General features: G+C 48.3%; 1 protein-coding gene across 2 annotated transcripts in view; it reads left to right on the top strand.

Annotated features, from left to right (window-relative positions):
• The window catches only part of MAP7D1 (MAP7 domain containing 1), a 79,787-nt gene that overhangs the window by 17,356 nt on the left and 43,162 nt on the right, over positions 1 to 19,269 (top strand). For both annotated transcript variants that reach the window (XM_063139931.1, XM_063139932.1), the window contains exon 2: positions 17,406 to 17,861. In XM_063139931.1, coding sequence (XP_062996001.1) covers positions 17,406 to 17,861 — 456 coding nt within the window. The remainder of the gene's footprint in view (positions 1 to 17,405; positions 17,862 to 19,269) is intronic.

The following is a 19,269-nucleotide window of genomic DNA, read 5'->3' as shown; positions in this document are numbered from 1 at the left end:
TCTGGCAGATGATTGAGCAAACAAGTGGTTTGTTTTTCACAGTCCTTGGGTTGTTTGTTTCCCTCCTCCTTCGCCCACTCCCTCCGTGTATCCCAACTCCCTTTGCAGCACCGCAGCACTGGCATGTAATGAGACTGGGTTTTTGACTGCTCTTGCCCAGTGCCTCTGTAGCAGCAACGATGAACAACCCACGATGTTGAGTTCCCATGTAACGATGACTCTTGGTTTAAACAACCCGCAGTTCACAACCCAACAACAAACAATGATTTCTCTTCATGGCTTGTTCAGGGATAACAGCTGATATTTACAGGTTTGCATGTAACAACAACCCATAATTCAGCAAGCCATAGTTAAACCATGTTTTGTCGTTACTTGTGAACCGGGTCACAAACGTATCAATTCTCCAGGGTTTCAGGGCAGGAATTTTTCCATCTCTACCTGGAGATGCCAGGGGTTGCCCTGGGTCCTTCTGCATACAAAACAGGGCCTCTGCCACTGAGCCATGACCCTTTCCCAGGTAAGCCCTGGAGTGTTCAGGTGCTCTTGGGCAGAATAGCCAAGGACACAATCCATCACCCCATTCTCAGGGAGCAGGAGTTGCATTGGCTGTCCTCTGGCGCGATCCCTGCTCCCTTCCAAGCAACCGGCCCAGGGGACCTTTTCTTGTGTCCCAAGTTCAGGCGTACCCTTTGCGTGCCTTTTCTGCCAGCAAGATCCAAGCGATGATGGAGGGGGTTTGGCAGCTGGGTAGGCATAGCGGGAAGGCCCTGCTCGGAGACAGCAACTGGCTAAGCACTTTTTATGGGGAAAAACGACAACACCCACCCGTCTGCCCCCGCACGTGACTCCATGGGCTGGTGCTCAGGGGCCGCCTGCTCTCCCAAGCTGTGGCTTTGCAAACCCCGTATTTACGCTCTCGGAGCCTCCCTTTGACAACGGGCTCCTGTTTCTCCTGCCCTATAATTGGTGACGGGGTGATGAGAAGGATGCAGCCCAGGACTCCTCTGGGCTCCCTGCCCTACTTGTGTTGTGGAATCGCTGGTGACGCAACCGGCCACTGTCCTTGACAGTCGAACGTTAGAATGATGGTTAAAGAAAATTTAAAAACCTCTGGATATCCAGGCCCCTCCCCACATGCTCTCCCCTAATTATAGAAGGGAGCGATCGGACGGATGGCTGAGCCCGGTCTTCAGCTCTAGCTGGATAGCCTTTAGGCCAAGCTCCTATCTGACACCTGCCAAGTCTTTCCTTGTGCTACGTGGGTCAGATCCTGCCCCTGCACAAACCAGTCCGGAATAGATAACTGTGTCTTGTTTGGAAGTCACACTGTATTTATTTATGATAGAATGAAACTGCTCCGCGTCGAGAGATATCAGAGTGGAGCACCAGCAATGGCAGCATGGAATGCAAAAGGTTTCAGTGAAAGCAAATCGGCTGACAAAACAGGGGCTGGAATTGACTCCTTGCTTGGGAAACGCTTGCCTGAGAAGAAGGGGCTTTCAGGAAATGCTGAAAATGAGGCCGCGTGCGTGCCTGGTCCCAGTTGGAAGAGCTTTCCGTAGGGTGGGAGCCCATAATTAGCATGGATTAGGAATCCCTTCTTGCATCCAAATGGCAGGGACAGAAGTCGCCCTTTTAACGTTGTTGCCAGTGAGAGCCTTCCTTTGAGGGTAAACGGTAGCGTGACGCGGGTGATGGTGGTGGTATTTCATCAGAACTGAGGTAGAAAAAGAAAGGGTTTATTCACCCGTCCTGTGTGCAGTGGTCAGTCCAGATGGAAATTGCACACACACATGCACACCCATGCATGATACTATCTAGCTAAATCTATCTATCTGTTCCTGTAGTGTTTCCTAGTGACACTTCTAGGTTGGTCGTAAGAGTTTGGGTGCTTCTGGTGCCATCAGTCAGAAGGCACTGTGTAGTGGTTCCATCATTTTTTCTTTGCCAGCTGGGGCTCTGCCAGCTGGGGGATTATGGGAGTTGTAGTCTGTGGCATTCCTGTTTTACTCTGTACAGCACCATGTACATTGATGGTGCTATATAAATAAATAATAATAATAATTCCTGCTCCTATCTTAGTGAGAATTCCACTTCTCTAAGGCTTTTCTCATCCCTAGCAGAAACCACCTTCTCTCTCACACACAGGTGGTTTCGTGGCCACCAGGACCTTTAAGGCTCAGGCCCAACGCTCACTCAATCCTTATGCTTTATAACCTTGTACTATTTCCTTTATTACCTCCCCTGTACACAGCCACAAACTGGAGGCGTAGGATTTTGTAAACAAAGAAAGCTTTATTAATTACAATATCAAGCTGTTGACTAAAAAACAAATAACTACTCATGACTCTATCAATATGATCTCTCTTCTACTAAAGACTTTATATTACACACTCAACCAATCCTCTTACAACCACCCCAGACTGTCACTGCATCCTTAGCTCTCTCTCTTCTTCCCCCGAACTCTACCAGATCATTTCTCTCTCTCTCTGATCTAAACCCTCTGTCATCTTGTCCCTGTCTGCCTCCCACAACGGCATCCCCCCCTCTCTCAGCCAATCAGCTCACACATGCAAATCCACCATTCTCACCCTAGAGATTTTTATTTATTGATTTATTTATTTGTCACATTTTTATACCGCCCAATAGCCAAAGCTCTCTGGGTGGTTCACAAAAATGAAAACCATAATAAAACAGCCAACAGTCTAAAAACACAAATACAAAATACAGTATAAAAAGCACAACCAGGATAAAACCACGCAGCAGAATTTGATATAAGATTAAAATACAGAATTAGAACAGTAAAATTTAAATTTAAGATAAAATTAAGTGTTAAAATACTGAGAGAATAAAAAGGTCTTCAGCTGGCGACGAAAGCAGTACAGTGTAGGCGCCAGGCGGACCTCTCTGGGGAGCTCATTCCGCAACCGGGGTGCCACAGCGGAGAAAGCCCTCCTTCTAGTAGCCACCTGCCTCACTTCCTTTGGCAGGGGCTCATGGAGAAGGACCCCTATGGATGAGCTTAAGGTCCGGGCATGTACATATGGGAGGAGGCTTCCTTCAAATAACCTGGCCCCAAACCGTTATAGATCTATAACAAGAATGCAGTTATAAACCTAAACTCTGTATGTTCAGACATGTAACGTCACATAGTCCAACATGTCTGGAAGGCACCAGATGGTGAAAGCCTGCACCAGTTGAAGACCCAAGTTGAAGTCCAGTGCAATAGAGGAAATATGGCAATACCAAACATGGTTGGGGTAGGAGGGAATGGCTCAATGGGGCTTAGACCTGGAAGGGATTTTGGATGCCAAGTCCTGGAACATAAGTCCTCTGCTTCTGTGTAACAACAGCTAACCAGCCTTACCTCTGGAGCTTAACAAGTCACCCGGCAGAAAATTCAGACAACATGATAAGCCATGGTTAAGCAACAACCCACACTCAGCCACTGAGTGTGGCTTAGCGTATTGTATGAACCCAGTCCTTGTTTTAACTGAAGGTACCTGGGATGGGACCTGAAACCTTCACATGTGCTGTCATGGAGCTATTTATTTTTTTTATTTTATTTATTTATTACATTTCTATACTGCCCAATAGCCGAAGCTCTCTGGAGCTAGGACTGGCCCTGAGGTGATACGAGGACTCTTAACTTGTGAGGTGGGCATCCTTCCAGCGGCATGCAGCTAGGGGAGATCTGGGGGGCAGACCTAGTTGGGGGGTGTACAGTTTGCATGCAGAAGGTTGCAGATTTAATGCCTCGCATGTCCAGGTCAAAGGCTCAACGGACCAGTGTTCTGATGCGAAATGACGTAGTTGCGTGTGTCTGAGTTTCTTGGGGTAGCCTCTCCCCGCCCCACACGTCCTTTTCCTGGGTGACAGGTACATTTGTCAGCTTAGCAAAACGCGGCAGGTGTGCTATCAAGGCGACACTGTCATCTCCTCCTTTTCAAGATCCCTGTATCCAAATGGCGCAGTTTGTCTCTTTTGATTCCCCATCAGTCCCCTGCTGTCGGCGTTGTGTTTGAAGAATCCCCAGACGCCGCGTGGGTTTAGCTTTGAAAGCCGTTTGGTTCTTACAACGTTTTCCCAAGCGCACTTTGTACAGCAGAGAAGAGGTGCTTCTGCGTCGCACCCTCTGTATCTTCCCCCTCTCCCTCCGCCTCCCGGCCTGATTGGAGCTTGTTCAGCCTTTTGTAGGTAAACTCTTCAGGAAGAGGAGGTTTCCCTATTCAAGCAGAATGTCTCTGCCAACTGTTGCAGGGCACCTGCTGTTGCGTTTCAATGAATATCCAGATTTACATTTGATTGAATTCTATTAAAGCATCAAAATTCATTTGGCTGCTCTCTGCTTTGCAAGCTGCTCTGCCCGTGGTGGTGAAAGCTGCTGGAATGGCGAAGCAGGTGGAACCTCCACATAGCGAGGCAGTCTACCTCTGGGTACCGTATGCTGGGGACAAACAACAAGGAAGGAGTCCTGCTGCCACGTGCCCCTCTATGAGTTTCTGAGGGCCACCAGTCTTCCCAAGACCGCCTGTTTTAAATGGACCATTGAACTACATCGACATGAGTCAGATCCAATAACAAATGTCCTTAAACCTGACCTCCAAAATCCAAGGCAGCTCTCCAGCACAAGGAGTAACTGGACACTGGATCTGCTCTCCGTGACAGATGGTGGGGCTCTCCCAAGACTAGAGAAGCTTCCATGCAGCCGCACTCCATTTTCTGCGTTCGACAGCTGCCTTGTGCTGAGACCATTGGTCTAACTGGCTCAGTATCGTCTACAGCCCAGCTTTCTCCAACCTGCTGCCCTCCAGGTGGATTGGAGCGCAACTCCCAGAATCCCCCAGGCAGCTTTGCTGGGAGTTGCACTCCAATCCACCTGCAGAGCAGCAGGTTAGAGGGAAGTTGGTCTACCCTAAATGGCCACAGCTCCCCAAGGTTTCAGACAGGGCTCTTCTCCAGCCTTACGTGGAGACACTGAGGATTGGGAATTTGTGCATCTTAATCACGCACAAGCATTTCTGCATCCGAAGACCCTGTCCCCGGGGGAAAAACAAAAACAGGCCCACTCGTGCCTCCGATTCTGTGCTGTCAGGAGATTCTGAACATTTTGCACTGCTGTGTTGGCTTCCTGCCGCTCAGCGGAGCGGCAAAGAGAAACTCAAGAGTCCTGGAGCACCACTGCTTCTGACTCTTGTTTAACCTTCCCTCTGGCTTCACAGGTTGCCTCGTGAGTCTCCCAAGCGCATCTCTTCAGCCAGTCTTCCCCCACCTGGGGCACTCCTGATGGGGCTGACTACACCTTCCATCATCCCCAGCAGTTTTCAGAATATCTGAAGGGTTGCAGCACAGAGGGTAGAGCAGAGGGTAACACTGGGGGTCAGGGGGCTGAAATGGCAGGGAAACTGGGTTTGGCTAAACAGTAGGAAGAACGTTGTAACGGATAGACACTATTGCACTGTGGCGCACACTGATTCGAGGGTTTGCGGGGGGCGGGAGGGGGCTCTTCTATGCTAGAGGTATTTAAGCAGAAGCTGGACGGCCATCTGTCAGGGATGCTACAGCTACATTCTGCATTGCAGGTCCTGCCCTGAGCTGTGGGATTGATTAGATAACCTCAATGGTCCCTTTCATTTCTATGATTCTGCCATCGTGTCAGTTCCCTGTTTAAACGCGCACACACAGCTGTTGCTGTCACATCTGGTTTAATCAATTCTTTATTAAACATTTCAACAAAACAAAAGCAAACAAGGAAAAGACCCCCCTTTTTTTGTAAGTGTCTGCATGCTTTTAAGACCCCAATTTGTTTGTTTATTTATTGTATTTATATCCCAAGGCAGCACACACCTGCTCTGCTTCATTTTATCCTCACAACAACAAACACCCTGTGAGGTGGGTTGGGCTGAGAGTGTCTGTGACGGGTCCAAAGTCACCCAGGCCGTAGCTAGACCTAAGGGTTATCCCAGGATCATCCTGGGTTCATCCCTGCCTGAGTGCTGGATGTCCTGTGTGGCACTTAGATGAACAGGTTTGACCCCAGGACAATCCTGGGATAAACCTTCGGTCTAGCTACGGCCCCATTGAGCTTCATGGCTGAATGGGGACTAAAACCCTGATCTCCCGACTCCCAGCCCAACGCTCTAACCACTACACCACACTGGCTCTCAAACATTGCAACATTCTAAGAACGTTTCAAATATTGCAACATTCTAAGAAAATAGATAAAATGAAATGGATTATACAAAAACTTCAGTAAAAGCAAGCCAAATATCCAAAAAGGTCTATTTGCAAGTGGCACCTACATACCACTCTTTCAAATGTTGCTAGTTTTCTTAGGTCTTCAATCCATTTCATTATGGGCGGTGCTGTTGACAGATGCTGAAATTGGTGGGTACTGGGATTTGTACAGCAGGTTCAATGGAGCAGAAATCATCCCCAAACCAGATGCAATCTTAGGACAGGGATTCTTTTGCTCTCCCCTCAACTGTGCTCTCTGCTTGCTCCATGCCAATAAAGGGGTTCCATTTTCCACCATTGTCTGGCCTAGCACTTTGCATAGGTATCCTTCGGGGATTAGTCCATCTTGGTTCCCAAGACCATTCCAGCTCACTTAGCTTTTCAGTTGGGGGTTGCAATTACTCCGTTACTGAGCTCCATTAAGAAGAAAGGGTGTCTCCATTGACAAATTATCTGGGACCCTTGAGATCAACTAGCATTTGGCTCTCAAACACACACAGACACGCACGTGGTATTCCACCACTCAGGAAATTGCCTCTAGTTATTGCTGACAAGGGTTCAGCTGGGTAAAAGCGTCTATTTTAAGCACCTAATCTTTATTTCAGAAGCAGTCTGATGGAGAATCGTCAGCCTCCGAGTGGTGTTGGTTTAATTGAGCGCCACTAAAATTGGAAGCATAATATTCCTTGCGTTTCCACTGGAGTGTTGATCTGATTATCTGGCCTGGAATATGTCATCGGGAGAATATGAGCGTGCATTTTAAAAGTTAAGGAAGGTTTTAGCCTTTACGACAATGGAGGGAAACATGAGAGCATGTGGGCAGGGTTTGGTGAAGGCGCTGAAAGCAAAGACTGGGTGGGGTGGGGGGTAGGTAAGCAAGGTGTTTCATGTTCAGGAAGGAGAAGAGGGGAGTAGAGGCATCTCTGCCTGTCTCTTTCTGATTTCCCCAAAGCAGTTTCCCCTCCGAACCCGTTTAATCTGCGCACAGTCCTTGGACCTTTCCCTTCTTCGGTTCCCCTGCCCCCCAGATTTGGGATTCTTTGTAAGCCTGTATCTTGAAGCACGTCCAGAATTTTAATACTGGTTTATTTTATTTTTAACTCTGCTGCCTCATCCACGTCCGAGGGTGCAACTCATTCTGTAAGAATCCCGGCCTAGAGCAGGGCCTCCTGAGAAGGTGTGGGCTCTTCCATCCTCGCGTCTGTGAGACTTCGCTTCTCTTTCGAAGTGGGTTGGAGAGTAGACCCAGGTGGTCTGGACTGTACCATTTCAGAGTGTGCAGAGATTTTCCTTGCACACAGAAAATCTGCATGTGGGGGAGAAGGTGACATTTCTCCCTGAGCAGTTCAGCTTTCTGTAGGGAGGAATATGTGTTTGGTTTTTGGTTTGGTTTTAATATGGAGAAGCATTCAGTCGTGAAGCCTTTCACCTGCATCTGGAAGCCCATATATGACTTGACCACCTCCATGAGAATGGCAGCCTGAGGACTGAAGAACATGTAAGAACCGGGGAGGCGGCTCTCTGTTTCATCTCCCTGTTGAAACAGGCTCGCGAACTCCAGTTTTGGGGATTAAGTGTGGGAATGTTCCCACGCTTTCCCCCTTCATTGTTGGATTTGCCCAACGTGGACTGAAAAACAAAACCGGTGAGTTCACAGAAGGATGTGAATCTGTATATGCATTTGTTCTGCAAGAGTGGCTCTCCACTGATTCACTGTGCAAACCTGTGCAGGTCTGTGGTCCACAAAAGCGTCATGCCATAACAAATCTTTTAGTCTTTAAGGCTCCACCAAACTCTTTCTCATTCTTGTTCTTTGACTTAAAGGTATGCTAAGATGTGCAATTTTTGTGAACCGCCCAGAGAGCTCCGGCTATTGGGCGGTATAGAAATGTAATAAATAAATAAATAAATAAATAAATAAATAAATAAAATTTATGGTGTATTTGTAAAAGGCAGAGCAGTGTTGCTGAATAGAGGAGCAAGGGGGAGTAATGCTATTAATAATGAGCAATGTATTTATTTATACAGGTCCAGTAATGCACGTTATAGACGGCATACTAGAAACCATGCTGACTAGGGAATGCTGGGAATTGTAGTTGAATACATTGGAGAGCACCAGGTTGGGGAAGGCTGCTATAATCCATCTACGTGTATGTATTGAAGGGCATTTTTAATGCCCCCCCCCAGCGCTTGGAGCTCTGCGGTGCTCTAGTGTGCTTCTGTTTCTATGGATAGGTGCCTGTGTGTGGGTCTAGATTGCCTTTGGGCTCAGGCTAGTTTAGAAGGCAATTGATTTAATGAACCGCACATTCTTTGATTTAGCTTGACAGCCTTATGTAATTTTTATCATAGTGGTGGTGAACGCAAAACTCTCCCTAGTGCCAAATAGTTTTCCGCTCCACTGTACCTTCTTTTATCCCCTGCCATCAGTTGCTGCTCCCATGACTTCTCTAAATAAGCTTTGCATCCAACCTTTCTATCCTCGTTCCTAATGCTCCACCCTTGTTTTTCTCTCCCCTGGGCTTTTCCCATCTTGTTCATTTGGCCTCAGTTTGCCGTACATGCGCGTGTGCACAAACACACACACACACAGAGAATAAAAACAAGCCTCTTTCCTCCCCCCTGGCTCCACCAAACTGGAAAGAATCATGGGTGTGGAACAAAAACCAAAAGAAGGAAGGTCTTGTGACCAGTTTAAATGCACTGCTAGCTCCAGGGTCCGGCAGGCTACCCCAGGGCTGGTTCCCCCCCCCCACCAATAAAAAGAAAGCCATCGTACGCACAGAACATTAGCTGCCAGTGGTGGAAGGGAAGCCTCTACCCAAACCTTTCCATACATGTTGCAAAATATGTTTTAGTTTAATGCAGTTTGGGAGAGGGGAAATCACTGGAGGAGATTACTCAACCTGCACATGTGTTTGTGTGGTCAGACTGGAAGAACTCAGCATTTTGCCTCTGGCCTTTTAAAGTCAAAAGAAAGTAACTCTTGAGCACAACACCAAATGCCATTTCCCTAAGCTGCTTGCAAGAGTCTTGATTGAGGTTGGACACTAACATTGGATTTGCTCCACGTACACAGATGGGGAGTAGAGGAGTCTCTGATCACACTACAGATTGTAGAATGTGTCAGATCCTATGAAGCATGGCGGTTAAAGCTACTTTTAATTTTAAATTCTTTTTGAGAGCATGCTGCTAGTCCTCATAATAACAGGAAACGCAATGTGTGCAATCAACAAGTGAGCAGCCTCCTCTAATCTGGTGCCCCCTGCCTGTTTTGGAACACAATTACCATCAGCCCCAGCCAGGGTGGCCAATGGTCAAGGATGGTGCGAGTTGTAATTTAAAAACAAAAAATCTTGATGGCACCAGTTGGGGGAGGTCTGAGACAGAAGGTAGTATGCCTTTGTTCATTTCCTATGTCGCCCCTCATACCATTATTACCTTCCCCCCAACAACATTACTTTTTAAAAAGTAATGGGACTGACAGACAAAAATGAATCAGCCGGGTGCTTCAGGATGTCCAGTTTCCAGTACTGGAAATCACTCTTCTCCTTTGTACCATGAGCCTTCTAATGAAACCTCTTTCCTTCCACCACCACCCATTCTGCAGGCTCCAGAGCCGTTTCTTTGCTGAGTGCTAGAGCAAAACATGCCACATTTTGTGGTTGCTTTACCTTTTATCACTTTTCCACAATTAGCTGGAAGTTAATTCAAATGGGGGTTCCGCCCAAGCATCTAGTGATAGCCTTCCCCATTACCAAGATCCTCTTATAATATCTACTTAAAACTAAGTGTCATTCAGCAAAGGTACTTTCCAATGTGAATTAAAAGGTTCCTGCATGCAATTCCTGTTTTTTTATTGCTTTCCGTTGAGCATGGCAATGAAGTTAGTGATGAAGAGCCTATTGATTGGCTGTGGAATAGCTTCTCTTAATTGTCCTCCAATGACTTTGCTTGCTGGGGGAAAGATAACACACACACACAGAGAGAGCAAAGCTAGCCTCCTTCTGCAGGGAGTTCCACAGCTAGTGAGCTGCTACTGAGAAGACTCTCCATCGTGTCCCTATCAGTGTGCCTGATGGTCGTGGTCTCAAAAAAGGGCCTCTCCAGAAGATGTTACAGACTAGGCAGGCTTGAATGGGAGAAGGTAGTCTGGTCCCAAGACAAATAGGGCTTGATAGGTCATATCCAGCACTTTGAATTCCACCCAGTGAAGCTGTTGTAACAAGAGAGTTGTGTGCTCCCCATACCTGGCTCTGATCAACAGTCTGGACACAGCATTCTGGACTGAAGTTTCTGAACAGTTTTCAAGGGCAGCCCCATACAGAGTGCATACAGAGTAGTCCAAACGGGATGTAACTAAGGGATGTGTAACCATGGCCAGAACAGAAGTCTCCAGGAAGGGCCACATTTGGCACACTAGCCTCAGCTGTGCAAATGCACTCCTGGTCACCGCCGAAACCTGGGCATGTAGGTTTGCTTCCCAGCCCATTTCAAAGTACTGGTATTAATCTTTAAAGCCCTTAAAGGTTTGGGATCAAGTTACTTAAAGGATTTCCCACTCTCATAACGGAGAGCGTTATATGGAGGCCTTTTTTGTATGTCCACCAAGAAGGGAGGTCAGCCTTTCTCAGCACGAGATACATAATGTGAGACCATTTTTAAAAAGGCCTTTTCTCTCATGTCTTTTAAGCAGGTTTTAATACGTTTTTATTTCAGACCGATTTTCACCAAGATTTTCACCGAGATTGTATTTGCATTTGTTCTTGGTGGCTTTGCTTTCTAGAGTGGCTGGACTTAAAGAAACTGAAACTGAATGAAATGCTCAGATTTTATTATTGTTCTGCTCATCATTGTAGTGGTGTTGGAGTTCCATATTCCTATATGTTTTGTTTTTTAAAAAATATATACTCCAGGGCCCCTTGCGGGGTGTGGAGGGCCTACTGCATTTTGAAAACCAATGAATATATTTCTGAAAGAGAAAGAAAGAAAACGTCACTGCCGTGCTCACAGACACGTTATTTCTTTTGGCGACTTTGTAAAACCTGCTGTGCTTTGTCCTTGCCAGCAACCTGCGTTGCAGCAAGTGTCAAAGAAGGAAGGAAAAAGGTCGTTACATCTTTGTGTGTCAGTGTCTCTGCATACACTGCCAGCAATCTTGGGCAGAGGGCAGGAGGTCCTGGCAGTGCTTCCAAGAATATACTGCAACAGAGTCGGAAGAACTTTCTTTCTCCTCAGTTACAAACGTGTGTGTGTGTGAGGGAACCTTGCAGGTAGGGAGAAGGGATGCAAAATGCCGGTCCCAGCAAGCAAGTGCCTTCACGTCCCTCCCTCCCGGTGTATCCAGAAGAGGCAGCTAGGCCCTCTCTCGATTAAGTCTTGGGCTCTTTCTACTCCTTCGATTTTTCCTGGGTGCGTCCCAGGGATCGTCCCAAATGGGCGTTCCTGGGAGTAGGCAGGGACGATCCCTCAATTTCCCAGGGATAACCAAGACCTCGGTTATCCTGGTTTTACCTGTGGTCCCAGGACGATCCCACGGACCGCGGGCAGTGTGGGTTCCTGTCCCGGCTTCTTCCCTCCTCTACGTGAGCAGTGGGGGTCAGCAGAGGGACGGAGCCAGGCCCGGGGTGGTGGTGGAGAGTGAGGGTCAGGTCTTTTTTGTTTATGTTTTTTGAACTTGCATTTCACTGGAGCGCAATTGCACTCCCAGGTCCTGTGTTGTTGTTTTTAAAAATGATGGGTGCAGCGTCCCTCTTCACTTCTGGGATTTTGCGCGGCCATCTGGATGCAGGGCGGCGATCCTGGAAGCCGGAAATCCCGAGATTGTCTCCCCTGCGTTCCTTTACACCCTTAGGTGTAGAAAGGGCCTTGGCTCAGCTACAGAAAAGACCCTTTTCAGCATTCCTGGCCAAGTGACAGTCAGGTACTGCTGGAGTGCAGAGAAGAGCTTTGGTGGACTTTCTTTTCACAATCCCTCCCCTCCCCCAGCTGTCCAATAGTCTCAAGCAACGGTTAAGTTCCTTAAAATTGCACTGAGTCATCTTGATACTCGGCAGGAGCTGCGGCGTGAGCCCCAACGTGCAGGACTTGGAAGAGCAGCTTCGTTAGACGGAACGCGAATCATGACAGCACAGGAAACCCCCGGCACTCCCAGCGTTGCACTCCTGGATGGCACAGTTCACTGTTTCGGCTGTGAAAGAGAAAGCTGCCTTCAGAAAAGACGCTAAAGAGGAAACTTGCTAAGCCTTTAGGGATCTGTTTTTCAAAAACTTCGAGGACAAGTTGTCTCCGGGTCTCCTTGCCAACCGCCATTCCTGTCCATCTTGCCACTCCGCAGTTCCTCTCCGCTGCCCGTTTCCACCTTCTCCTCTCTTTGCTTTCCGTCTGCTGAGATCCTTTTGTCTCCTCCATGGATAGACACCATCCATCATTACCCAACAGAGCGTTACTGTTGACCGTGCAGCTTGTACCCACTAATTACATGATGGTGGTTAAAGGTTTAAAGTGACGGCGATTGGGATAATGGAAAATATGGGATGATTGATTGCCTCTCCTCTATTGGCTGTGTGCCTGTTTTGAATGGCAAGGTTGGAGGACCGTAGCTCCGGGCATGAGCACATGGTTCGCATGGAGAGAGTCCCTGGAGACCCTGCTGCCACTCAGAAGAGGCAGTACTGGGCTGGATGGGCAGAGCCTCTGATCTGGTACGAAGTGGCTTCCTAGGGTGTTTGCTTGACTGTCTTTGCCACTGTTGATAGTATGATACAGTCTCATGAGTGTACATGGCACAATGCAGAATTCAGTGGATGCTGGTGGCTTCGATGTCAGTGGGGCAGTGAATCTGCGCCGAGTTTCATTGCTCCTTTAGCGTTCTGAGGGTTGCTGGGGAATATGGGTGGGAGGCTGCTGTTGCACCGTGTCCTGGTTGTGGGTCCCTGGTTGACAGCTGGTTGGCCACTGTGTGAACAGAGTGCTGGGCTAGATGGGCTCTTGGTCTGATCCAGCAGGGCTCTCCTTACGTTCTTATGACCGGGACCTGGAGCCACCAGCTTCCGCTGGCAGGATGCCATACATGTAAAGACAGGTCCCTGCCTTGAAGCGTTTGCAATCTAAAGGCCAAACTACATATGAGGGAGCAGCCATCCATGTTTCAGGCCTGTTGATATGTTAACTGGTGGTGGCCTACATTTGTGGGGAAGGAAGTTAAACCTGCCCCTTCCTGTACTCGTTGTTGCTTACATGGCTTTAAAGAGGATTAGGCAAATTCATGGATGATAGGGCTATCAACGGCTACTAGTCAATGGCTATATATTACCTCCAGTATCAGGGGCAATATGTCTCCATATATCAGTTGATGGGGAATATGAGCAGGAACCTGTTGCACTCGCCCTGCTTATAGGCTTCCTACAGGTGACTGGTTGGCCATAGGGTGAACAAAATGCTGGGGCAGATGGGCCTTTGATGTGATTCAACAGGGCACTTCTTCTGGTCTTACGATGCTCAAGTGCTGTGGCACAGGGAGCAGGAACAAGGAGGTGACTCAGACCAGGAATACCTGCAAAGTGAGAGGTATGTTTAGCGAAATGCATTTGAGATTCCGCAAGCAAATTATCCTTGCTGTGGATAAAGAAAACAGAAGCATAACAACTTAGTCACCAGCAAGGCCAAGAGATGTGCATTCCAGAAGCCTCCCGCAGCATGTGACTCCTAGGCACAAAAATAACCCTTCGAGGGCTGATCGTTGTAGTGTTACAGGGCTTTGGGGGTGTGTGTTGTTTTTGGACCACCTGCCATTCTTTCACCATACCATCTCTAGTGATGGATGTCTTGGACCCTTGCAAGCCTGGCGAGCCAGTTATCGTGCAGTGGTTTCCTGCTACTGGGGATTTGAACTGGGAACTAGTGAGCTACCTGGAAGTGTTGGCTGTCCGAGGAGAATGCGTCACATCTGGCTATTGGACTGAAATGGCATATCGGCTCTGGAGAATTATCTAGGTCCGCTTTCCCCAAATCAGTGCACCTCAGTTGTGTTGGACAGCCAATGGCCATGCTGGCTGGGAATGATGGGAGTTGCAGTGCAACACATCTGGAGGGCACCAGGTTGCAGAAGATTCGTCCATATCAGGAGGATAAGAGGGAAAATACCTCAAAATTGTTAAATTTCTCCATGGTGTTTGATACTATGTAGAACATATTGTCTGCTCGCTGGAGTTCCAGCCCTTCTGTCTCTGATACAAACTCACTCTCTTTACCTTTAGAGTTACCCATGGCCTTGCCCAGTCTTGTCTTTCAATCTTGTTTCTCCTCGTAGTAGTGTAAAGCCCATGTCTCCATGAGCGCTAGTAGTCTGAGGGAGAAATAAACTGTTCCTTGACTCCTCCAGAAGCTATATGGCAGTGACTTTCCTTCAACGCAACCGAGGACTTTTGGCCCTTGCTTTCTTGCAGCCGTTGCCACTGAATGGCATTTGCTTCTTGCCCTCAAGCCCGCATCCCTCCCTCTTCCCCCCACATTTTAAAACTTGACTTTTCCCAGGGCTGCTTCCTTTCCTCTACTGCCATCGCCTCAGAGTGTTCGCCGCCGCCGCCGCCTCCTCCTCCACCACCACCACCACTATTCCTAATGCCAATATGGCCGCTTCAAGAGTGGGCTTGACTCCATCCGTCCCCACATTTGTGTTTTCTCCCTGCATGGTGCAGAGCTACGTGGGAGTTGTAGTTCCCCAACTGCCTGAGGCTCCTGGCCGGGGCACAGAAACATACGGTTTGGCTATTAAAACTCAAGCTTTGAACACAAACTTCCAAAATTTTCTGTACATCTACGCTGCTCAAGCTTCAGTCTAAAACAAAAATGAGCAAAATCAGTCTGGTAAATCTTGAGTAAGAAGCCTTACATTACTGTATTCTTATATAAGATACCTGGTTGTTGTTGTTGTTGTTGTTGTTGTTATTACATTTATATAATGTGTTGCTTGCATTTTGCTCTTGCAAGCAACCCAAGATGACTTTCATGGTCCTCCTTCTCCTCTCCATGTTATCTTCACAACAACTCTGAGTCAGTGGCTGGTCCAAAGTCACCCAGTGAGCTTCATGGCCAACTGGGGACTAAAACTCAGATCTCCCGCGTCCCAGTCCAACACTTTAACCACTACACACTGGCTCTCAATGCATATGATCTCCTGCGCCTCCAACACTATGACCCGCAGCTTACTAAAGTGTCTCATACTTGCTTAAATCTTTGGTGGGTCGGAATGCATGCCTTGGTCGAGGTCTGAGCTGAGGTGGGCTGCAGCACTACCACACTGCAAATGCATGGCAAGAAATTAAGAATTGAGTCACCGGATGCATATTTGGGCTCTCGCATTTTGAGACCTGAGTGGCTCTCAGGTCTCAAAAGTTTCAAGGCTGTCAAATCAGACTCACAGGAAAACAAGAGGGAGATAACAGCACGATCAGGTGAACACCAAAGGATGCAGAAATGGAAAACATTTAGAAAACTCAGAGGGGAGGCAGCCCATGCCGCCCCCATTTGAAAGGGCTCCGTGGCATCCCGGACCCACGAAATATTGAGGCAGCTAGAAAAGAAAAATAGGGAAGTGGAGGGCGTGGTCTGCTGCAGAAGGGCCCGTAGCTCAGTGGTAGAGCCGCTGGTTGAAATGCAAAAGGACCCAAGTTCAATCCCCGGCATTTCTGATTGTTTTACCTTTGCTACCTGAGGTAAAATAGTCAACAACTAAGTGCAGGGCCTTTATTGTAATTGCTATGTTGGCTGGGGTGTGCTGGGAGTTGTAAGGCTTTTGTCTGTCTCAACACGCCTAGGATTGCGCCCTTAATTTATTTACTGGATTTGGATCCTGCCTTTCTACCAAGGAAAATGGCACTTGAGCCGGCTTACAATCCTAAATGAAATGCGATGAAAACAATAATAAACCAAAGGCATTAAAACGCACAACCACAACAGAAGGAAAACAAAAGAGGCATTTGTTTTGCACGGCTTTTGGAAGCTGACCTTTTGGTGGGCCTGTTCAGAGTGGGGTGATCTCAAACCCCACTTTCTCCATCCAAAAATCATCGCTTGGCACGGCATATTTTGGGTGCTTCCGGACGAGGCTTTTTTTTTTCGCGCAAGGGCCCTGCCTCGCTCACAGAATTTAACAACGTCCCAGACTTTGCCGTCTTCCGCTTGTAACCTCCCCACGTTCTCCACCCTGACTTCCATCATCCCCCCCCACCAAAACAAAACAATTATTGTGGGGGGGAGACGGAAGGGGTGCACGGTCGGTGCCGCTTGATGGATAGTGCTGGGAGCTCTTCGTTGGGACGCTTTGGGCTGCGAGCCGCCACAGGCCTTTCCTCCCTGCTCTTGCTACGCCATCCCCGGGCCTCCTCTCTCTCTCCTCCCTTGACTGCCTGCCTCAGCCCAGCCGCTCTGCCTCATGCCTGTCTTCCTTCCTATCGAAGTCAGCCACGGAGCCTCCCACAGACTGAGGCAGGGCAAGCGTTTACAGCCGTGCTTCCTTGGCGTTCTCCAGGTCTCACGCTGGACATTCTTGTTGCATTAGTTAATTGTTGTCTGCGAAGGACGCTGCTGCGAGGGAGGGGTGTGTGTGTGTGCGCGCACGCGCGCGCATGCATGTATTGGGGACGGTGGTGAATTATGTAACGGAGACTGAGTCTCTCTCTCTCTGGTCCACATCCATTCATGTGCTGTCTCGAGGGAACTGCTGTTGGGGGTGGGAAATGGGATCCCACAACGCGTTTGAAGCCCTCCATTTCCATTTAACAGTTAAAGGACTGAAACTCTGAAAGAGCTTCCTCAGGAACTCTTACGAAAGCAAAGAGCAAGTCAGCCTCAAGAGAGCTTTCTTTGCCAGCGAGGCGGTCGCTTGTGGCACGCGAATGTTGTCAGAGGTAGGGGAAGCAACCCCCACGATGGCAGCTATACACGGGCCCTGTAAAATGATCCTTGCCACATTTGGCTATGCCAGGTTCCCGGGTCTGAGCACCCACAGTAGCTGTTTATTTCGCATTGGCTGTGCCTGGCACCCTCACCTCAGGATGCGCTTAACACTGGAGAGGCTGCGTTTGAAGATGCGCTCAGGGGCAGAGGAGGGCATGCAGATATTTGACGTTTGCTCATAAACACTCTTGCCTCCTTCTGTCTTACAGACTCAAAAGGGACCCTCCCGGAAGTGACACAGCACCCCCTGAGTGAACGGACTAGCCCTTCGCCCACCACAGTGCCCCTCACGAGGGAGACAGGAACACCCCAATGCGACCAGTCTCCCTCTGCCCCCGCACGATCAGCCACTCCTCTGCCATCTGCGGCTGCTACTACAGGAGCCACATCGCCTACCCAAAATGGACGCCCTGGCGTCAATACTGCTACAGTGACCCCGGCTGAAGCTAAGCCTTCCCTTCAGACTAACCAGGCCAGCCCCCTGCCTGCCACGACGCTTCCCGCTGTGGAGACCCTGCCCCCTAAGAGTGACCGCCCTCCACCTATAGGTGCTCCGACGCCACCTCCTCCAGAAGAAACACGCCTCCAAGAAAGTGCCCGACCGTCACCCAAGGGTGAACAGCCTTCCCCTGCCCAGGGCCCTGTGAGCCCCCGGAATAAACAAGGTATGTTTGTGGGATTTGCATGGTGCCTGAAAGCTAAAGCTGACCAGGTCTGATCAGAAACCTGGTCCGGTGACAATCCTATCTTGACATGACTCCCTGGAATGTTTGCTTTCTTGTGGGGGAAGCAATAGGTAGGGCTGCAGTGACCTGGTTCATATGACACAGCAGGTTATCATGGGTTAATTAACCCATGATTAACTGCAGCACATGTGGGGCATGTGCAGCCGCTGTTTTGAATATGCAATCTTTAATCAGGGTGATCAGGGATTGTGGTGTATTGTGCGAACCTGACCTTTGTGGGTTAATCAAAAGCTAAACAACTCACATTTCTGAGGGTTAAACAGCCCCTACTTGATACTCATTTGGGTTAAGTGTGGATTGTTTAACCCTTGATTTTCCCACAATGCCCAGGATTGCATGCCACTCCACAACCCCCGATTGCCCCGATTAGAGGTTGCGTATTCAAAATGGCAGCTGCACGCACTCCAGCTAATCCTGGATTAATTAATTACCGTTTAATTAACTGAGGATAACTCACCAAGTCGTTTGAATCATAATTACAAAGGGTTTGGCCTGTAGGACAGGCTTGTATATTGCAAGGACCACGGGGGGGATCTTCTATACACTGTGGTAAATTGTGTAGAAATATTTATTGGAATATGTGTGCAAAAATTAAAGATAACAGCATGTACTTGTCTTTCATTGTTTAAATTTAAGAAAAAAAACAAAGCTACTGAAAACTGTTGACACACTCAGTAAAATTTAGCAACCTCAAGTACTGTGCATGATATGCTGACAACCACTCATTTATTTTGAACAGAGTTCAACTCTCTTCCACTTAGGTTTTTAGGGGCACCTTCGGTTTCGCCATCACTGTAATTAGTCCCATTTCACACCGAGACAGATATATGTTTCAATGACAGAAATGTTTTCCTTCACAGACTCGCTAGGGATAATCACCTGGAAAATTCTGATTACCGCTTTAAAACTGCCAGGCGCGCCTGATACTGTATTCACATGCATTCGTTCTTACTAGTGAACTTATGAAACGGAAAAATTTCTGCAGAAAAATAAAGCACTTCCCCCATGTTGCTGTAGGTAATATACTTCACGGTTAAGTCCCCGTAAGTCCCTGGTGTGAATAGGGCCCTCGCTATAGCATTGTCCGTAAGGGACAACTCTATCCCCTTTTTGGCTCCCTCGCCTCCGTGCCAGAGGTTTGAACTGATCGCTTGCAGAGGGATTCCCCTTTTCCATTGCCCTGTTTCAGCCCCGTAGTTTTCCCCTCCTGCCCTCCTTCTCTCCCTCCGAGCTTCTGCTACCTGCGTAAAATTAAGGGAAGGTCACATGCAGGGCTGTGGAGTCAGAGTCGTGGAGTCCGAGTCGGAAGCAATTCTTGGGTTACTGG

The sequence above is a fragment of the Elgaria multicarinata genome, chromosome 13 (assembly GCF_023053635.1).
Source record: "Elgaria multicarinata webbii isolate HBS135686 ecotype San Diego chromosome 13, rElgMul1.1.pri, whole genome shotgun sequence".
Classification (NCBI taxonomy): domain Eukaryota; kingdom Metazoa; phylum Chordata; class Lepidosauria; order Squamata; family Anguidae; genus Elgaria; species Elgaria multicarinata.
This window is presented reverse-complemented; position numbering and strand designations above follow the sequence as displayed.